The sequence below is a fragment of the Musca autumnalis genome, unplaced genomic scaffold (genome assembly GCF_047663935.1).
Source record: "Musca autumnalis isolate F117 unplaced genomic scaffold, ASM4766393v1 scaffold_5, whole genome shotgun sequence".
Lineage (NCBI taxonomy): Eukaryota > Metazoa > Arthropoda > Insecta > Diptera > Muscidae > Musca > Musca autumnalis.
Window position 1 is genome coordinate 26,145,614 of NW_027412088.1, and position 17,496 is coordinate 26,163,109.

At 39.1% G+C, this 17,496-nt stretch overlaps 2 protein-coding genes across 13 annotated transcripts in view; one reads left to right on the top strand and one right to left on the bottom strand.

Annotated features, from left to right (window-relative positions):
* Positions 1 to 17,496, top strand: part of Strn-Mlck (Stretchin-Mlck) — a 227,162-nt gene that overhangs the window by 146,736 nt on the left and 62,930 nt on the right. For all 12 annotated transcript variants that reach the window (XM_073990022.1, XM_073990046.1, XM_073990020.1 and 9 more), the window contains one exon: positions 6,582 to 6,750. In XM_073990022.1, the coding sequence (XP_073846123.1) occupies positions 6,582 to 6,750 (169 nt within the window). The remainder of the gene's footprint in view (positions 1 to 6,581; positions 6,751 to 17,496) is intronic.
* LOC141405559 (uncharacterized) lies at positions 6,847 to 9,774 on the bottom strand. The gene is made up of 3 exons (XM_073990061.1): positions 9,507 to 9,774; positions 9,236 to 9,438; positions 6,847 to 8,031 (listed from the first exon to the last, which is right to left on the bottom strand). The coding sequence occupies exons 1-3, from the start codon at positions 9,635 to 9,637 to the stop codon at positions 6,995 to 6,997; spliced, it is 1,371 nt and encodes a 456-aa protein (XP_073846162.1). The 5' UTR covers positions 9,638 to 9,774; the 3' UTR covers positions 6,847 to 6,994.

Consider the following 17,496-nt stretch of genomic DNA (forward strand, 5'->3'; position numbering starts at 1 on the left):
TTTCTTCCATGCAACGGATTAGAGTTATACCGCGACCCATGATCGATCCGGTGTTTCATCAGCTCGAATAAAATTTTAAAAATTCACATTACGAAAAAAATTAAAAATTTTCAAGTTTCACATCACACAAATGTTCCCGATTGGTGGTTTCCCAGCGTTTCTAGAATTACTTCTGCAAAGAAATTCCGTTCACGTCTTTTAATGTTACAAAATTTGCCAGGTAAAAATCTACTTCATAAATAATGAAGGAATATTTTAACCATTTTTGTGGAAAAAACAATGCTCGTTAGACTCAGCCATATCACAACAACAACAAACAACATCAATTATAAAACTATTTAAGCATAAATGTTCGGAGGAAAAACGAAACAAAACTCAAAATAAAATACAATTACGGGATACAATTTCAAATTATCTCTCTGTGTGAAGAGCGCGATCAATGTCATTGTGAACATAAAAGGAAAATTGAATTAATGACAAAAATAAAAAAACAACAGAAAATAACGACAACATTACACGCGGCGGCCTGGTTGGACCAGTCTCTGGCCAACAGCAGTTAGTCAGCTGGCTTGCTGCAAAAACAACAGCAGATATTACACCAAACTTTTTTTGAACGTTTACGTTTTTTGTCATGAAATACTTTGCAACAATATTTCTGTTCTGTTCATTCCGATTTGATGCTGATTTAGATGGATGTTGTTAGGCCGGTCGGTCAGACGCATGAATGAATGGAGTTGGGTGTTAGGGATGTCAATTACAGGGAGGGATTTTCATTTAGAAATCTTGTTAGCTAAGTGTAGGGAAAACAGGTAAATAAGAATCAGTCTGCTTTGCCAACAGCTAAATATGTACCCGTAGAAAACATAACAGGCCCAAAATGTCCCATGAGCAGATCCCTAATTTTAAAAAGAAAAAATATTTTCGTGTCTGTTAAAAAAAATAGTTTTTGAAGTTACAGCGTACATTTTTCGTCGTTTATGGGGTATGAAGCATAAACAGCGGACCTAACTCCACTGACACCACGACCTTCTGAATGCTGCTTAACATTGCACCGCCGGGGACAGCCACCCAAGGAAATTTGAATGTCAAAATGGAAAGGCACAAAATTTTAAACACCGAAATTAAATTCTCCAATAACCAATCCCAAAAGTTCCAAGCCTTCAATCCTACCCAAAAAATAAAAGAAAATATGTTTTATTGGCTTGTCACTTTGTGTCATGTCTTCCTGCGCGGCGGCGGCGTTCCGTTTTTGGCGGCCGGTGATTTGTAACAAAACGTAAACCTCAATCGACGTCACTTTTTTTGCAATATTTTTTAAACGCACACTTTGCTGACGTTTATATCGTTTTGCGGTCTGTGGTCGGGTCGCCAACTAGACACCCAACGACCAAACGACCAACGAGAACAACAACAGACAAACTTGCTTCTATTGAATTTGAGCTTATATGGCATTAAAATAGCAGCATTAAACAAATTATTAACTGTAATAAAATCATATTTTATGAATCACAAATTGTTTTCTCTTTTGAAACAGCCAGCCAATGAATTCTAACAGCAGCAGACAGGCACTGCAAAAAATCAACAACGTTGTCGTGGCGTCATTTGGATTATGTTTAAATTTTAGCGTGCAACTCTACCTCCAGCTCGTCGCTGTTATGAATCTTAAAATTATGTCATGAACTTCTGAAAATACTACCCCGGTCTGCCACTCACTCTCCTATCCACAATTGTTGTTATCACAAAATTTTGAAATTTATTTTGAATTAGTAATTGTTTTGAATTTGAATTTTTCTATTGTTTTGAGAGAAGGATTTTTAGATTTACATTTTTGGCCTTCCGGGTTTCTGATTCCTGGTCAACTAGACCCTTTGTCTACGGCAAAGAGAAGAGTACTGCGTCTCATTTAAACTTTTCTTACTACGGAGGAACCACCACAATTTTAATGGATAATGTTGCAAATGCCATCAGGAACGCTAAATCATCCAAACCGTTCGGTAATGCCGAAAGAGCCGACAGTTGAGTATCTTACGAAAGTTCTCAACCTGTCGCTAGCCACCCACATCGGACCCTAAATCTGGAAATGGCCAGAGTGGTCCCGCTGTGAATTACCGAATTCGATTTTGTCGCCTCTAGGAAAGACTCTTGAGGCTTTACTCCTCCTCAGCATCTAAAATTGCTATAGCCTAGGGTTCCATAAGCAAAGCCTTTGCTATTGTACCAAAGCACTCCAAAATGTTTGGGGACATCGAGCAGACTACCCATCGGTCATGTTTGAAACGTTAGATAATCAATTAATTATATGGAATTCAGGTATAGCAAGTCGAAGACCCTAGAGATTTCTCTAAGGTAGAGTTTAACCTCTACTTTAGTGTATTCCACCCCTTGCAGACGGCATTAAGATCGTTACGTATGCGGATGGCGTCTGCTACCTTCCCTGGTGTGATTTTTGAAAGGCTGAACTCCTATTTGCTCGATCTTACCACCTTTTCAGATTTTCTATAGACAGGAAAAGACCTATTGAGGTCTTCCATAAAAAGAAGATGACCTCTTGAGGTTTCTAAAGAGAAAAGAAGACCTCTTGTGGTTGTCTATAGACAAAAGAAGACCTCCTGAGGTGTTCTATAGACAGAAGAAGTCCTGTTGAGGTCTTCTTTAGAGAGAAGAATACCTCTCAAGGTCTTCTATAGACAGAAGAATACCACTTGGATCTTCCATAGATAAAAGAAGACTTCTTGAGGTCGTCTATAGGTAGAAGAGGACCTCTTGATGTCTTCCGTAGACAGAAGACAGCTTGATGTCTTTTATAGACAGAAGAAGACCTCTTGATGTCTTCTTTTATATAAAAAAAACCTCTTGAGGTCTTCTACAGACAGAAGAAGACCTCTTGATTTCTTCCGTAGACAGAAGACGGCGTCTTGAGGTCTTCTATAGACAGAAGAAGACCTCTTGAGGTTTCTACAGACAAAAGAAGACCTCTTGTGGTCGTCTATGGACAAAAGAAGACCTCCTGAGGTGTTCTATAGACAGAAGAAGTCCTATTAAGGTGTTCTTTAGACAGAAGAAGACCACTTGATGCCTTCTATATACGGAAGAAGACCTGTTGATGTCTTCTTTAGAGAGAAGAATACCTCTCGAGGTCTTCTATAGATAGAAGAATAACTCTTGGATCTTCCGTAGATAAAAGAAGACATATTGAGGTCTTCTATGGACAGAAGACCTCTTGAGGTCGTCTATAGGTAGAAGAGGACCTCTTGATGTCTTCTATAGGCAGAATGAGACCTCTTGAGGTATTTTATAGACAGAAGAAGACCTCTTGATGTCTTATTTTATATAAAAAAACCTCTTGAGGTCTTCTACAGACAGAAGAAGATCGCTTGATGTCTTCTATAGACAGAAGACCTCTTGATGTCTTCCGTAGGCAGAAGACGGCGTCATGAGGTCTTCTATAGACAGAAGAAGACCTCTTGAGTTTTCTACAGACAAAAGAAGACCCCCTGTGGTCGTCTATGGACAAAAGAAGACCTCCTGAGATCTTCTATAGACAGAAGAAGTCCTATTAAGGTGTTCTTTAGACAGAAGAAGCCCACTTGATGTCTTCTATATACGGAAGAAGACCTGTTGATGTCTTCTTTAGAGAGAAGAATACCTCTCGAGGTCTTCTATGGACAAAAGGCCTCTTGAGGTCGTCTATAGGTAGAAGAGGACCTCTTGATGTCTTCTATAGGCAGAAGAAGACCTCTTGAGGTATTTTATAGACAGAAGAAGACCTCTTGAGGTCTATTATATAAAAAACCTCTTGAGGTCTTTTACAGACAGAAGAAGATCGCTTGATGTCTTCTATAGACAGAAGACCTCTTGATGTCTTCCGTAGACAGAAGACGGCTTCTTGAGGTCTTCCGTAGATAGAAGACGGCTTCTTGAGGTCTTCTATAGACAGAAGAAGACCTCTTGAGTTTTCTACAGACAAAAGAAGACCTCTTGTGGTCGTCTATGGACAAAAGAAGACCTCCTGAGGTGTTCTATAGACAGAAGAAGACCACTTGATATCTTCTATAGACAGAAGAAGACCTCTTGATGTCTTCTATAGACAGAAGAATACCTCTTGGATCTTCCATAGATAAAAGAAGAAATATTGAGGTCTTCTATGAACAGATGACCTCTTGAGGTCGTCTATAGTTAGAAGAGGTCCTCTTGCTGTCTTCCGTAGACAGAAGAAGACCTCTTGATGTCTTCTATAGACAGAAGAAGACCTCTTGATGTCTTCCGTAGACAGAAAAAGACCTCTTGATGTCTTCTATAGACAGAAGAAAACATCTGGATGATAACCTCTTCAGGTCTTCTACAGAAAGAATAATTCTTGATGTCTTCTATAGACATAAGAAGACTTTTTGATGTCATCTATAGACAGAAGAAGACCTCTTGAGGTCTTTTATATACAGAAGAAGACCTCTTGATGTCTTCTATAGACAGAAGAAGACCTCTGAAGGTCTTTTATATAAAGAAGAAAACCTCTTGAGGTCTTCTATACATTGAATTTGGGTCAGCTCTGTCGATGATTGCCAAATGAAGGTCTTTATCATCTGCCACTGTAACCGGTCTACTGTATGGCTTCTTGCGTCCTTGACCGTGCGCCTTGGGGTTAACTTTTCCAGAGGAGGTGGATGCCTTTTATGTTGCGGGGCCTTGTTCGTTCCTCCAAAAGACAATGTTTCCTTAGCTGGCCTAACCATCTTCCTATTGAGACCAGCATTTCCGGCCGCTTCACCCTTGCCTTTCGGAGCAGAATCGGGGCTTTGAGGCAGAGTCCTTTACCGGTCGGTCATCACTAGGGGTGCCCGTAGGTTTGGGGGTGCACTCATTAGCCTTACACTTTACCTGTCAGTTCGGGTTAAGCTTCTGAACAGGTTTCGGCGCAGCACATTTGCCAGAGGCAGTAGGCTTAACCGGCTCCACTACTTTATACGGGAGGAAGATCCTTTCCACCTGGAGCTCGCGATGAAATTCACGCGCGTAAGTTCTCTCGAACTTCCTTATGAATTTCAGCTTACCCCTGATGAGGTGGACATCCCTCGCCGAATGCATGTTCGCATCTCTCCCTACGAACTTGCGGAGATAGGATACAGCACGTTTGTAGTGCTTCGCATCCGATGCTTCGCGTGCAGATGCAACTTTCGAGTCGCTGCCCGTTGTCGGGATCTCGTTATATTCCCCGTCGTCGGACATCGTTTCAGTTGCAGTCTGCCTTTGAAGCCTATTGTCGGCAAGTGCCGGCACAGGACCAGTCGTAATCAGACTTGCATCCGGTTGGGTATCAGGGCTCGTACTCCCTTTGTTAGAGTCACAGCAATCTTCCTGTGTAGACTTGGCCGGGATCACCGTGGTGTCCAGCTCATCGTCAGTCAGATTGTGTAACAATTCCTCCGGGAGTATATCCTCACAATGCTCATCCGGTACAAGCCTATCCAGCTGGTCGAGGAGTTCCCTACTTTGCCTCTCCAAACTGTCATGAATAGTTCTTCTGAGGGTCCCGTGAAGGTCGTCCCCGCCTACAACTTCGGTCCAGTCTGCCGTCGACTGGCTTTCACCAGCCCTGGCTAAATCATGTTCCGTTTGAATTGCCGGGGGTTGGAATTGATGCACTTGTAATAGGTACAGCTGTAGGTGCCAAGGCATCCACACCTAACACAGCCGTATCACAATCGCTTGATTTCGACGACACATGGCTTGTGGTCACACCAACGCTTGTCGCCGGTACTGGGTTATTAACTCCTTGCACCGTAACTTTATTTCTCCTGTTCTTTCTACCCATTTTTGTTAATTTATTTAAGGGAACTACCCCGATCCAATTTTTGGTCCACGAGGGGTCCGAGGACCCCCAGGGTCTCCACTATGTGCGGGGTCAGGTCCGGCTTTGGTTGCCATGGACGGCTTCGGCTCCACACATTGCATTGACCCCCTTCCCATCCGCCACCCGGGAAGACGCGCCTGGTAGGAGAATGGCAAACTCCCCCATTTCCATTCTTCTTTTGCAGCAAAGACGCTCCACACTTTCGACGCATTGGTGAAGGTCCTGAATATCATTTGGAAATACCATATGCCAAATTAGATTTTACCGGAACATACTCAGTTATTACCAGACCTAGATGAGGCTCCAATATGGGTACTCCTTCGGGTACCTCCTACACAAAATTTCGGATAAGTTCAGATTAGGACCTGCTCTCTAATCGCTTTGATTTTTGTTGCAACAACTTGTACTCACTGCCCCCATACGAGGGTACAAGTTTCATCAGGGGCAAGTCCATACCTTAGCCTGAAAATTGCAAAAAACAACCCCTATGACTCTCGAACGGATCTGCCGATTCGGTCCAAAACTTGGCCATCGTAATATTTTGTTCAAAAAGGTCCACAAAATTCTGAAGATACCTTAAATACATTCGATCTGTCTGTAGGTGAAAGTTTCACTTCACATTGGCTGAGGGTATATATCTGTCGGTAAAGCCGACTGACACTTTTTTTACTTGTTTTGATTTAACAAAGTTTTTCAACAAAATTTCATTTCCATTCTTTTTTTTCTTTTGCAGCCTGAATATTACAAAGACGCTCCACACTTCCGACGCATTGGTGAAGGTCCTGAATATCGTTTGGAAATACCATATGCCAAATTAGATTTTACCGGAACATACTCCGTTATTGCCAGTAATTGTCATGGCGAAACAAAGGCTGTAATTTCATTGCAAATATTTGCCAAAGGTAAGTTTTGAACAGCCAACATTTAATTAATCCCACCAACAATAGTAGCAAAAACAACTTTTCAGTTATTTCTAAAACACAAAAAAACATACAAAGTGGGTTTTAAAAACAATTTTATTAATACTTCCTATTCGTAAACGACATAATGGTAAAAGAAGTAATGGCTATGTGATTTAGCGCGTGTGTGTGTGTTTTTTTTACAATAATGTAAACAATTTTTATTGCTTGCATTCTTTTCAATCATTTATCGATTATTTTGAAAATAGATTTTCGCCAACCGAGGAAATACCACCTCTTTCCAAAAGTCTTCGGCGGCACTTAATAAACTTGCCACAAATTCCATATCAGCCTGAACCCAAACATAATGCAGTGCTCCATTGGTATCAAAGGTGGGGCTGAGAACACAATATAATGCTTTGGTAACATTGGCTGCGTACATTTGTATTTGTATTTGAGCCATATATTTCGGGGCAATTGTCTCCCGCCCTTCTAGATATTTTTCAAATTCTTCATCAGTCTTGGGCGCTTTAATTTCCACAATATGATCATCCGTAATGCCATCTGGTGAGGCACAGATGTAGGGATAACTTTCACTTATCAGTAGGCCACATTCATTGTATGTTTTATTTTCCAATTTCTCAGTTTGTTTCAATATGAAACGTTTGTGTTGCTTCATTTGCTGCTTCTCTTCAATGTTACAATCGCGATTTTTACAAAAGAGAGCCTCCAAAATTTGTTCATCTTCAATTGTATCTTTTCGCGAGGCAATGCGATGTATCAGCGAACAACGCAATCTCATATACTGCGTTTCCAGCCAGAGAGAAGATTTATAACTAGATTTTGAAACGGAGGCAATACGATCGAATAGTCCCAATTTACATTGTTCGTCCATGTACTGGAGGAAAGTGTTGGCATCTTTAATGCCATTATTTTTTGAATCTAGCAGGGCATGATGTATATAGATGGGTTCAAATTCTTCTGTGGTGCCTCTAAAATGGCGATACAGGGCTGTATCCTTCAGACCTTGACCTTCCATTTCATCTAATACAGCTTCCAAGAAAGCAGCACCTTCCACATCAGTTACAGCTGCTGCCTCTACATCACATTCCATACGTAACTCTTCGCAAGCAAAGATATCACGCAGCCGTAGCGATTCCAAGCGGCCTTCCTCCATCAGAGCCTCTGTTTCATGGCCCCAAAAATCATGTACTATGGGTGTATCGGTGTCTGTGCTTTTACGATGCAGCCAAAATATAAGGGTCAGCAAATGGGGACATGATTCTGTTGGGAGGGGAAAAAAGAGCAATGTTTTAAAAGCGAATGGGGGTTGATGAAATTACATATATGTACTTTACATGCAGCAGAGAGAATAAACTATTTCATACTAAAATCGCTGCAGTGAGTTAGGGAGGCATCTCTAAAAAATTGAGTGCAGTCTGAATTTATTATCTTGAGGATGCGGAATATCTTTCTACTCGACGAGTCCGAAGGAAATAGAGGTTTTTCAGAAAATTTGGGTAGGTGTTTCTGCCTGGATGTAGAATAGGGTTAGGCTTATTGGGGCCCCGATTACAACGATATAAAAGTTCGACCCAAAAGACCATCAACTCTACAGTAGACGACCCAAAGGGCCATCTACTTTACAGTAGACGACCCAAAGGGCCATCTACTTTACAGTAGACGACCCAAAGGGCCATCTACTTTACAGTAGACGACCCAAAGGGTCATCTACTTTACAGTAGACGACCCAAAGGGTCATCTACTTTACAGTAGACGACCCAAAGGGTCATCTACTTTACAGTAGACGACCCAAAGGGTCATCTACTTTACAGTAGACGACCCAAAGGGTCGGCTTTTCGCCTTCTTCTTCTTTTTGAATTCTACATATGACTGACGAACCCAACTATAGTATCTAACGCTCCAAACGCGGTATTTTTTGGTTTGGTCCTCGACTGATATGATAGACACACTACTCCGGTTTCATTCAATTGCTTAATAGTTGCCGCTACAATTCATTACGAGCCCAAGGGCAGGGAGAATTTTGCATTCATATGACATTTGAAATAACTCTCATTGTAGAATGTTGTGAAACTGCGTGGCAGGGAGAACGGCTCTTCTACAATTTTCTTCACTCTGTTTCTCCCCCTCTATTCGAACCTGACAATGCGTTGAAAGTGAACACCTTTTAATAATAAATAAATAAATAAATGTTTTAACGGTTGGTCCAATGTTGCATTGTTTCAGGTGATACGCTTCTTCAGGAGGAATTTCCATCTCGTTCTATAGAAGATGCACTTTCTTGTTTTAAATGCCCTTTCATTGCTTATATTTATATTCGCGAACAGCAACAGCGTCACGTAGCTCAAGAAGAAATGAATGCACTTCACTGTACTTTAGTTAAATTTCCCAATATGTGGTTATTAGGTCACATCTCTAACTGCTGCACATAAAGTACCTTGAAACCCATCACACAAACAACACCTACCCTTTCCGGAGCAACGATCACACACCGATTCTGTTATTGCTTGCTTTTTGGTGTCCACTTTAATGCTAACACGCACATGTCCTTCTACTCGGGATGCTAATGCTGTGGCGGCGGGGAATACTAAGGCTTTTACATCGGTTTCCTCAGCCAAACGACGTATTTGGACGTAGTCAACACGCAAGTCGGCATCTTGGGTTGATTGTCTGTCGAATAATGGAAGAATTATTTATAAAATTCTATAAATTCTCTTAAGAATTTCATTTCTATTTACCTCACTAGATTTTGTTGACCCTTGGCAACATTTGCTATGAAATCAAAGACCGTTTGACTGTTTATTGTTGGTAAATTATTTATATCTGCTTTACGGAACCCCGGTTCCAATTCAACGTGCATAATAATCATTTTGGCAATGTGTTTTTGTGATTTTTTTATTAATTTATTTGTAGAATATCTGTTGCACGACAAACAAATCTTAATTTTTTCTTTTTATTAGTGATGGTAAAAAAATGTGAGGCTAGCGATGGTGGCATTTCGATTACATAATACATCGAAAATGTTGCCAACTTTGCATTATCGTTTATCGATGTACAACAAAGGTTATCGTTTATGTTGTTCACATGGCATGATATGTAACAAGGGAAATAGGCCGTTTACATATAACCGGGTTAACCAAGTGGTTCTGGGTTTCAAATGTCATTTCCATTGTGTATACTTCAAATAAATCCTTATAAAGAAGGTTAACCCTGCAAAAAACTATAATCTAAACGCCGTATAACAGAGAGAACGAACATTTAGTCAGGGATACCAACTGTTCCGAGGTAAAAATCGCTACAGCCACATACGCACCATAGGTCTGTAGCGATTTTTACCTTAAAACAGTTGACATTCATGCTTAAACAGTGGTTTTTGTATGTCAAAAATCACCACAAGTAGCGGGAAAACCACCAACTTGGCAGCCCTGCATTTAGTAATGTAAATTCATGTAAGAATGAGAGAGATAGAAAATACAAAGTTGGATAACAATGACCAATGAGTTGCATTGAAATAACGGAACAAAATTAAATTTTCATATCTTGCTGTCCATTTATCTGAAGTTGCCTCGAAGGTTCGTGTCTTTAATTTGCTTACAATTGGTGTTCGTAGCCAATTTCAGCACAATCCCAGATAAGTATGCAGGTGTTGCCAACTACATTTCCTAAAAATTTATCTGACTATACTTACAGCGTTGCATTTTATGGTCGGGGTAGTCACTATAATGTTGATTAAAAAAGAATTTATTCCGTATGTGATTTCTTTTTGGACATAGAACTAATTTCTGCAGAGGAATACAACAAAATGGGAGTAATTAAAAGTAAAAAAGAATTTTGTAGAAGGATATATTATGCACGTTAAGGCATAATATACGTTCTTCTTAAGTCCTTTCCAAAGGATGGGGTGCTTCTTAAGACCCTTTCTTAAGGATGGGGTGCTTCTTAAGACCCTTTCTTAAGGAAAGGGTGCTTCTTAAGACCCTTTCTTAAGGAAAGGGTGCTTCTTAAGACCCTTTCTTAAGGAAGGGGTGCTTCTTAATACCCTTTCTTAAGGAAAGGGTGCTTCTTAAGACCCTTTCTTAAGGAAAGGGTGTTTCTTAAGACCCTTTCTTAAGGAAACGGTGCTTCTTAAGACCCTTTCTTAAGGAAACGGTGCTTCTTAAGACCCTTTCTTAAGGAAAGGGTGCTTCTTAAGACCCTTTCTTAAGGAAAGGGTGCTTCTTAAGACCCTTTCTTAAGGAAAGGGTGCTTCTTAAGACCCTTTCTTAAGGAAAGGGTGCTTCTTAAGACCCTTTCTTAAGGAAAGGGTGTTTCTTAAGACCCTTTCTTAAGAAAAGGGTGCTTCTTAAGACCCTTTCTTAAGGAAAGGGTGCTTCTTAAGACCTTTTCTTAAGGAAAGGGTGCTTCTTAAGATCCTTTCTTAAGGAAAGGGTGCTTCTTAAGACATTTTCTTAAGGAAAGGGTGCTTCTTAAGACATTTTCTTAAGGAAAGGGTGCTTCTTAAGACCTTTTCTTAAGGAAAGGGTGCTCCTTAAGACCCTTTCTTAAGGAAAGGGCGCTTCTTAAGACCCTTTCTTAAGGAAAGGGTGCTTCTTAAGACCCTTTCTTAAGGAAAGGGCGCTTCTTAAGACCCTTTCTTAAGGAAAGGGTGCTTCTTAAGACCCTTTCTTAAGGAAAGGGCGCTTCTTAAGACCCTTTCTTAAGGAAAGGGTGCTTCTTAAGACCCTTTCTTAAGGAAAGGGTGCTTCTTAAGACCCTTTCTTAAGGAAAGGGTGCTTCTTAAGACCCTTTCTTAAGGAAAGGGTGCTTCTTAAGACCCTTTCTTAAGGAAAGGGTGCTTCTTAAGACCCTTTCTTAAGGAAAGGGTGCTTCTTAAGACCCTTTCTTAAGGAAAGGGTGCTTCTTAAGACCCTTTCTTAAGGAAAGGGTGCTTCTTAAGACCCTTTCTTAAGGAAAGGGTGCTTCTTAAGACCCTTTCTTAAGGAAAGGGTGCTTCTTAAGACCCTTTCTTAAGGAAAGGGTGCTTCTTAAGACCCTTTCTTAAGGAAAGGGTGCTTCTTAAGACCCTTTCTTAAGGAAAGGGTGCTTCTTAAGACCCTTTCTTAAGGAAAGGGTGCTTCTTAAGACCCTTTCTTAAGGAAAGGGTGCTTCTTAAGACCCTTTCTTAAGGAAAGGGTGCTTCTTAAGACCCTTTCTTAAGGAAAGGGTGCTTCTTAAGACCCTTTCTTAAGGAAAGGGTGCTTCTTAAGACCCTTTCTTAAGGAAAGGGTGCTTCTTAAGACCCTTTCTTAAGGAAAGGGTGCTTCTTAAGACCCTTTCTTAAAGAAAGGGTGCTTCTTAAGACCCTTTCTTAAGGAAAGGGTGCTTCTTAAGACCCTTTCTTAAGGAAAGGGTGCTTCTTAAGACCCTTTCTTAAGGAAAGGGTGCTTCTTAAGACCCTTTCTTAAGGAAAGGGTGCTTCTTAAGACCCTTTCTTAAGGAAAGGGTGCTTCTTAAGACCCTTTCTTAAGGAAAGGGTGCTACTTAAGACCCTTTCTTAAGGAAAGGGTGCTTCTTAAGACCCTTTCTTAAGGAAAGGGTGCTTCTTAAGACCCTTTCTTAAGGAAAGGGTGCTTCTTAAGACCCTTTCTTAAGGAAAGGGTGCTTCTTAAGGAAAGGGTGCTTCTTAAGACCCTTTCTTAAGGAATGGGTGCTTCTTAAGACCCTTTCTTAAAGAAAGGGTGCTTCTTAGGGTACTTCTTAAGACCCTTTCTTAAGGAAAGGGTGCTTCTTAAGACCCTTTCTTAAGGAAAGGGTGCTTCTTACGACCCTTTCTTAAGGAAAGGGTGCTTCTTAAGACCCTTTCTTAAGGAAAGGGTGCTTCTTAAGACCCTTTCTTAAGGAAAGGGTGCTTCTTAATGTAATGTCTTTCAAACAGACGAAAATAAATAAACACAACCGTTGAGATCAAAGTCCAAATTCTAATAAATCTTTATTTTTGTTTACAAAAGAGAATAAAGTTCACCAACCATAACTGTTATACAAAATAGTTGTGATTGAGTGGTATTTTATAAACAACGAATGAGAGGGAAAGAAATAATGTGAGAGTACTAAACAGTAATATTACAGTAGGCTCTGCATATAATATAAAATACAGTAAATACTCGATATGTGCAATACTCTACATGCTCCTCCTAAAGTTGTTTAATGAGTAATTAAATTCAAATATTTAATTCAAAATTATTTTAAATTACAATTTTATAATATGAAATTATTATTTACATTAGGAGAAAAAAAAAATTCTGAATTGCAATTTATTTTAAGTATTTTTAACAACTTTACCTCCTGCTCGTGGTCTGAGATTTCTTGTAGTGTGTGAAGTATCTTCAGTTGTTGATGGAGGTGTGACTATAGCATTGTTTTCGTTGTTGTTATTTGACGGAATCATGATGTTGTTGGATTGTTGTTGTTGTACAGGTTGACCTCTGATTTGATCTAAGTGACGTTTGATGATGTTGTTGTTGTGACTTAATGTGCACGAGTATGATTGAGGTCCAAGTTGATGTGTAATTGTAGCTTGTGTCCAACTAGGCTTATTAGGATTTCGGTAATCTCGAACCATAACCTTTTGACCTTCGCGAAAAGTTGTGTTGCGATTTCCTTTATGATGTAAGATGTTTTTCTCTTGCGAACGCATTATTTTTTCTTTTATGGCAGGGGGTTTGAGATTGCTGAATCTAGTTTTGAGCTCTCTTCCGAAAAATATTTTTGCTGGTGACTCACCAGTGCTGCAGTGGATCATATTCCGATAATCCATTAAGAATCGGCATAAAATTTGATCAATATTGGCATCTTTGTTTTGATCCAAATTTGCATAAATTGATTTTTTAAAGGTTTTGACAAAATTTTCGGCTTGTCCATTTGTGGATGGATGTCCAGGCGCAGTTAAACTGTGTTTAATTCCATTTAAGGATAAAAATGTCTGAAAATCAGATGAAGTGAATTGTGATCCATTATCACTAACAAGGGTGTCCACTAATCCGTACCTGGAAAACAGTTCTCTTAGTTTTCTTATTGTAAAAGAAGATGTTATATCTTTAGTTTTAAAGACTTCGACAAATTTCGAATACGAATCGATGACAATCAAAAAATGAAAGTTCTTAATTGGACCAGCAAAATCGACATGGATACGTTTCCATACTGAACCACAAGGCTCCCAGGGTATTAAAATGCCTTTCTCAGGGCTGGGCTGCAATTTTTGACAGGATAAACAGTTTTTTATAAGACTTTCTATGTCTTTATCAATACCTGGCCACCATATGTACGATCTAGCCAAGGCTTTTGTTTTGACTATTCCTAAATGTGAGGAATGTAAATCTTCCAAAATTTTGGATCTTAATTTTTGAGGAACAACTGTTCTGTAGCCCCATAGAACACAACCATACTCTACAGTTAGTTCAATATACTTTTCACGAAATGTTGAAAATATGGGATCTTTTAAATTTAGAAGTGTCCCGTCCATAATACTGGCTGCAACCTTCGATAAAATCGGGTCTCTTCGGGTTTCCCGGCAGATATCTTTGAAATTCAACGGAAATTCTTTTTGTGATTCAACAAAATTGATGTAAGAGTTTTCATTATGATCACTCTCAAAATTTATTTGAGGTAATCTGGAAATGGAATCAGCTTCATTCCTACATCCTTTCACATATTCAATGGTATAATTAAAACCAGAAAGAATCAAGGCCCAACGCTGCATTCTCGCTGACGCCATTGTTGGTAACCCTTTGTTACTTCCAAAAATTGTTAAAAGTGGACGATGATCAGTCTTCAAAATGAACGTATTTCCAATCAAATATTGTTTAAGTTTTGTAACACAAAACACAATAGCAAGGGCTTCCTTTTCCAAAGTGCTATAATTCTTTTCACTTTTGGTTAAAGCTCGTGAAACAAACGAAATTGGTTTACAACCATCAGAAAATTTATGTGATAGAACACCAGCAACAGCATTATTCGACGCATCAGTAGTCAAAATCAACGGCAATTTAGGGTTAAAGTGGACCAGAACCTGATCAGATGTAACTTCATGTTTAATTTTATCATATGCCTCTTGACATTTGTCAGACCATAAAAACGGAACATCCTTACTCAATAAAGTATACAGGGGAGACATAATATTTGCAAAATTATTGATGAATTTTGAATAATAATTTGCCATTCCAACAAAAGCTCTGACTTCGGAAATATTGCAGGGTATAGGTGCAGACATAATGCTTGAAATCCTTTCATCATTTTTACGCAATCCATTTCTATCAATATTAAATCCCAAATAGGAAATTTCATTTCGGAAAAAGGTAGACTTTTTAATGTTAAGTTTCAATCCCGAAGACTGTAGCTTTTCTAAAACACGCCTTAGTGTCAAAATATGCTCACTCATATTCTTTCCAGTGATAGTTATGTCGTCTTGATACACCACAACATACGGTATATCTCTTAACAAATTTTCAATTGTCTTTTGAAAAATTGCTGCCGCTGTTTTTACACCAAAAGGTAAACGTTTTACTTTTAAAGTTCCAATGTGTGTACTCCATGCACACAAAAGTTGAGAATCATCATCGAGAACAAGCTGATTATAAGCATTCGAAAGATCTAGCTTTGTAAAAACTTCACCACCTTCCAACGAAGCAAAAATCTCATCAATCCTAGGTAGAGGATACTTGAAATCGACCAAAAACTTGTTTAATGTGACCTTATAGTCACCGCAAATCCTCAAATCACCATTTGGTTTCAAAATAGGAACAAGGGGAGTACCCCAATCCGAGTTATCTACCAGTTCTAAAACATCTGAAGCAATTAAATGACGTAATTGCTTTTCAACCTTCTCTTTACAAGCCAGTGGCAATGGTCTTGGTTTACAAAATACTGGTACTGCGTCATCAAAAACTTTTAGCGAAATCGTACATCCTTTAAACTTTCCCAATTTATCATCAAAAACCTCATGAAATTCACTCTTCAACTGATTGACAATTGTAATGTTCATCTCAGGGACTTGAATGTTGTTAACTTGTAACAGCTCAAAATTAAAAGCTCGTAAAAACGATCGACCAAGCAACGGAGGATTTTTCGAATCAACAACAACAACTACAACTGATTTGGTATTACCTTGATATGTCACATCTGCATTATATTCACCAGCCAATTTCAGCTTAACACCATTGTAATCAACATATGGTACCTTACACGATCTCAATTTCCTCTTAATTCCGTTCTCTTCCAAAAAAGATATCGGCAACAATGTACATGGTGCACCTGTATCACACACTGCCTTCAGTTCCACACCATCAACAACAACATTCAGAGAATACACATCACCATTTTCCTTCTCAGCCACACTAAAAATGGAATAATTGAAAACATTATTATAATCATGATCATCACTATCAACATCATTAACTTCATTCGATACATAATTTATACTCTTTTTCTTGTTGTAGCAGACCGATGCCAAATGTCCAATTTTTCCACAAGAATGACACTTGCTCTCTTTGTATTTACAAGATTGAGAGCTATGATTTCTCCAGCCACAATGAGAACATGCATATTTCTTGCCACCATCACTTTTACTGTCTCTGCTATTGTTGTTGCGCCTGCTGTTACGACCACCATCTCTATTACTGCTGCCGCCACCACTATCTCTATTACCGCTGCTAGCGCTGCCTCTGCCACTACCACCACCACCATAACCACAATTATGTTTTGCAAACTTTTGACCATGAACTAAATTCACAGTGCATTGACTTTTCTCCTCTGCCTTTGTCATATGCTTCGTCTCTAAAATCATCGCCTTTCTTAATGCACTTTGTACTGTTAGGGTTTCATCTTCTTCACACAAACGCTCAAATATAAAATTTGGCAAACCCATAACAAATTGGTTAAGAACAAACGCATCCAGACTTACACCAAATTTGCAATTGAGGGCTAATGTTTTCACACGGGCATACCATTCAGCAACCGACTCATTTTCTCCCTTAGTAGACAAATGAAACCTCTTCCGTTCACTAAATATAATGGTTGGTGGGGTATATTGTGTATCCAAAATCTCACACAGATCCTTATATGACTTGGATACTGGAGATTCCGGACTGCATAAACTATGCAAAACTCTGTACGGCACGGTACCAACTGATTTCAGCAAAATTGATTTTTTTATGTTCTCATCCGAACAATTTATTTCACAAAAATGAATGTCCAGTCTCTCCTTCCACACATTCCACGACTCCAAATTAGGATTAAATTCCGGCACATTTGATGATTGGAGGACTGTTACTGGAGCAACATTAAAACTTTGGTTGGCAGTTTCTTCCATCTTAGGAGGCATTCACTTGTTGTTGTTTTATAAAATTTCCTTAAATTTCAGCAAAACTGATTGTTGTTGTTGTTTTTATTTATTTCCACAAAATGGATTGATATTCACTTATTACGTGTATTTACACAAACAACAACTTTAAACTTTTTTCCTCGTCGCCAATGTAATGTCTTTCAAACAGACGAAAATAAATAAACACAACCGTTGAGATCAAAGTCCAAATTCTAATAAATCTTTATTTTTGTTTACAAAAGAGAATAAAGTTCACCAACCATAACTGTTATACAAAATAGTTGTGATTGAGTGGTATTTTATAAACAACGAATGAGAGGGAAAGAAATAATGTGAGAGTACTAAACAGTAATATTACAGTAGGCTCTGCATAT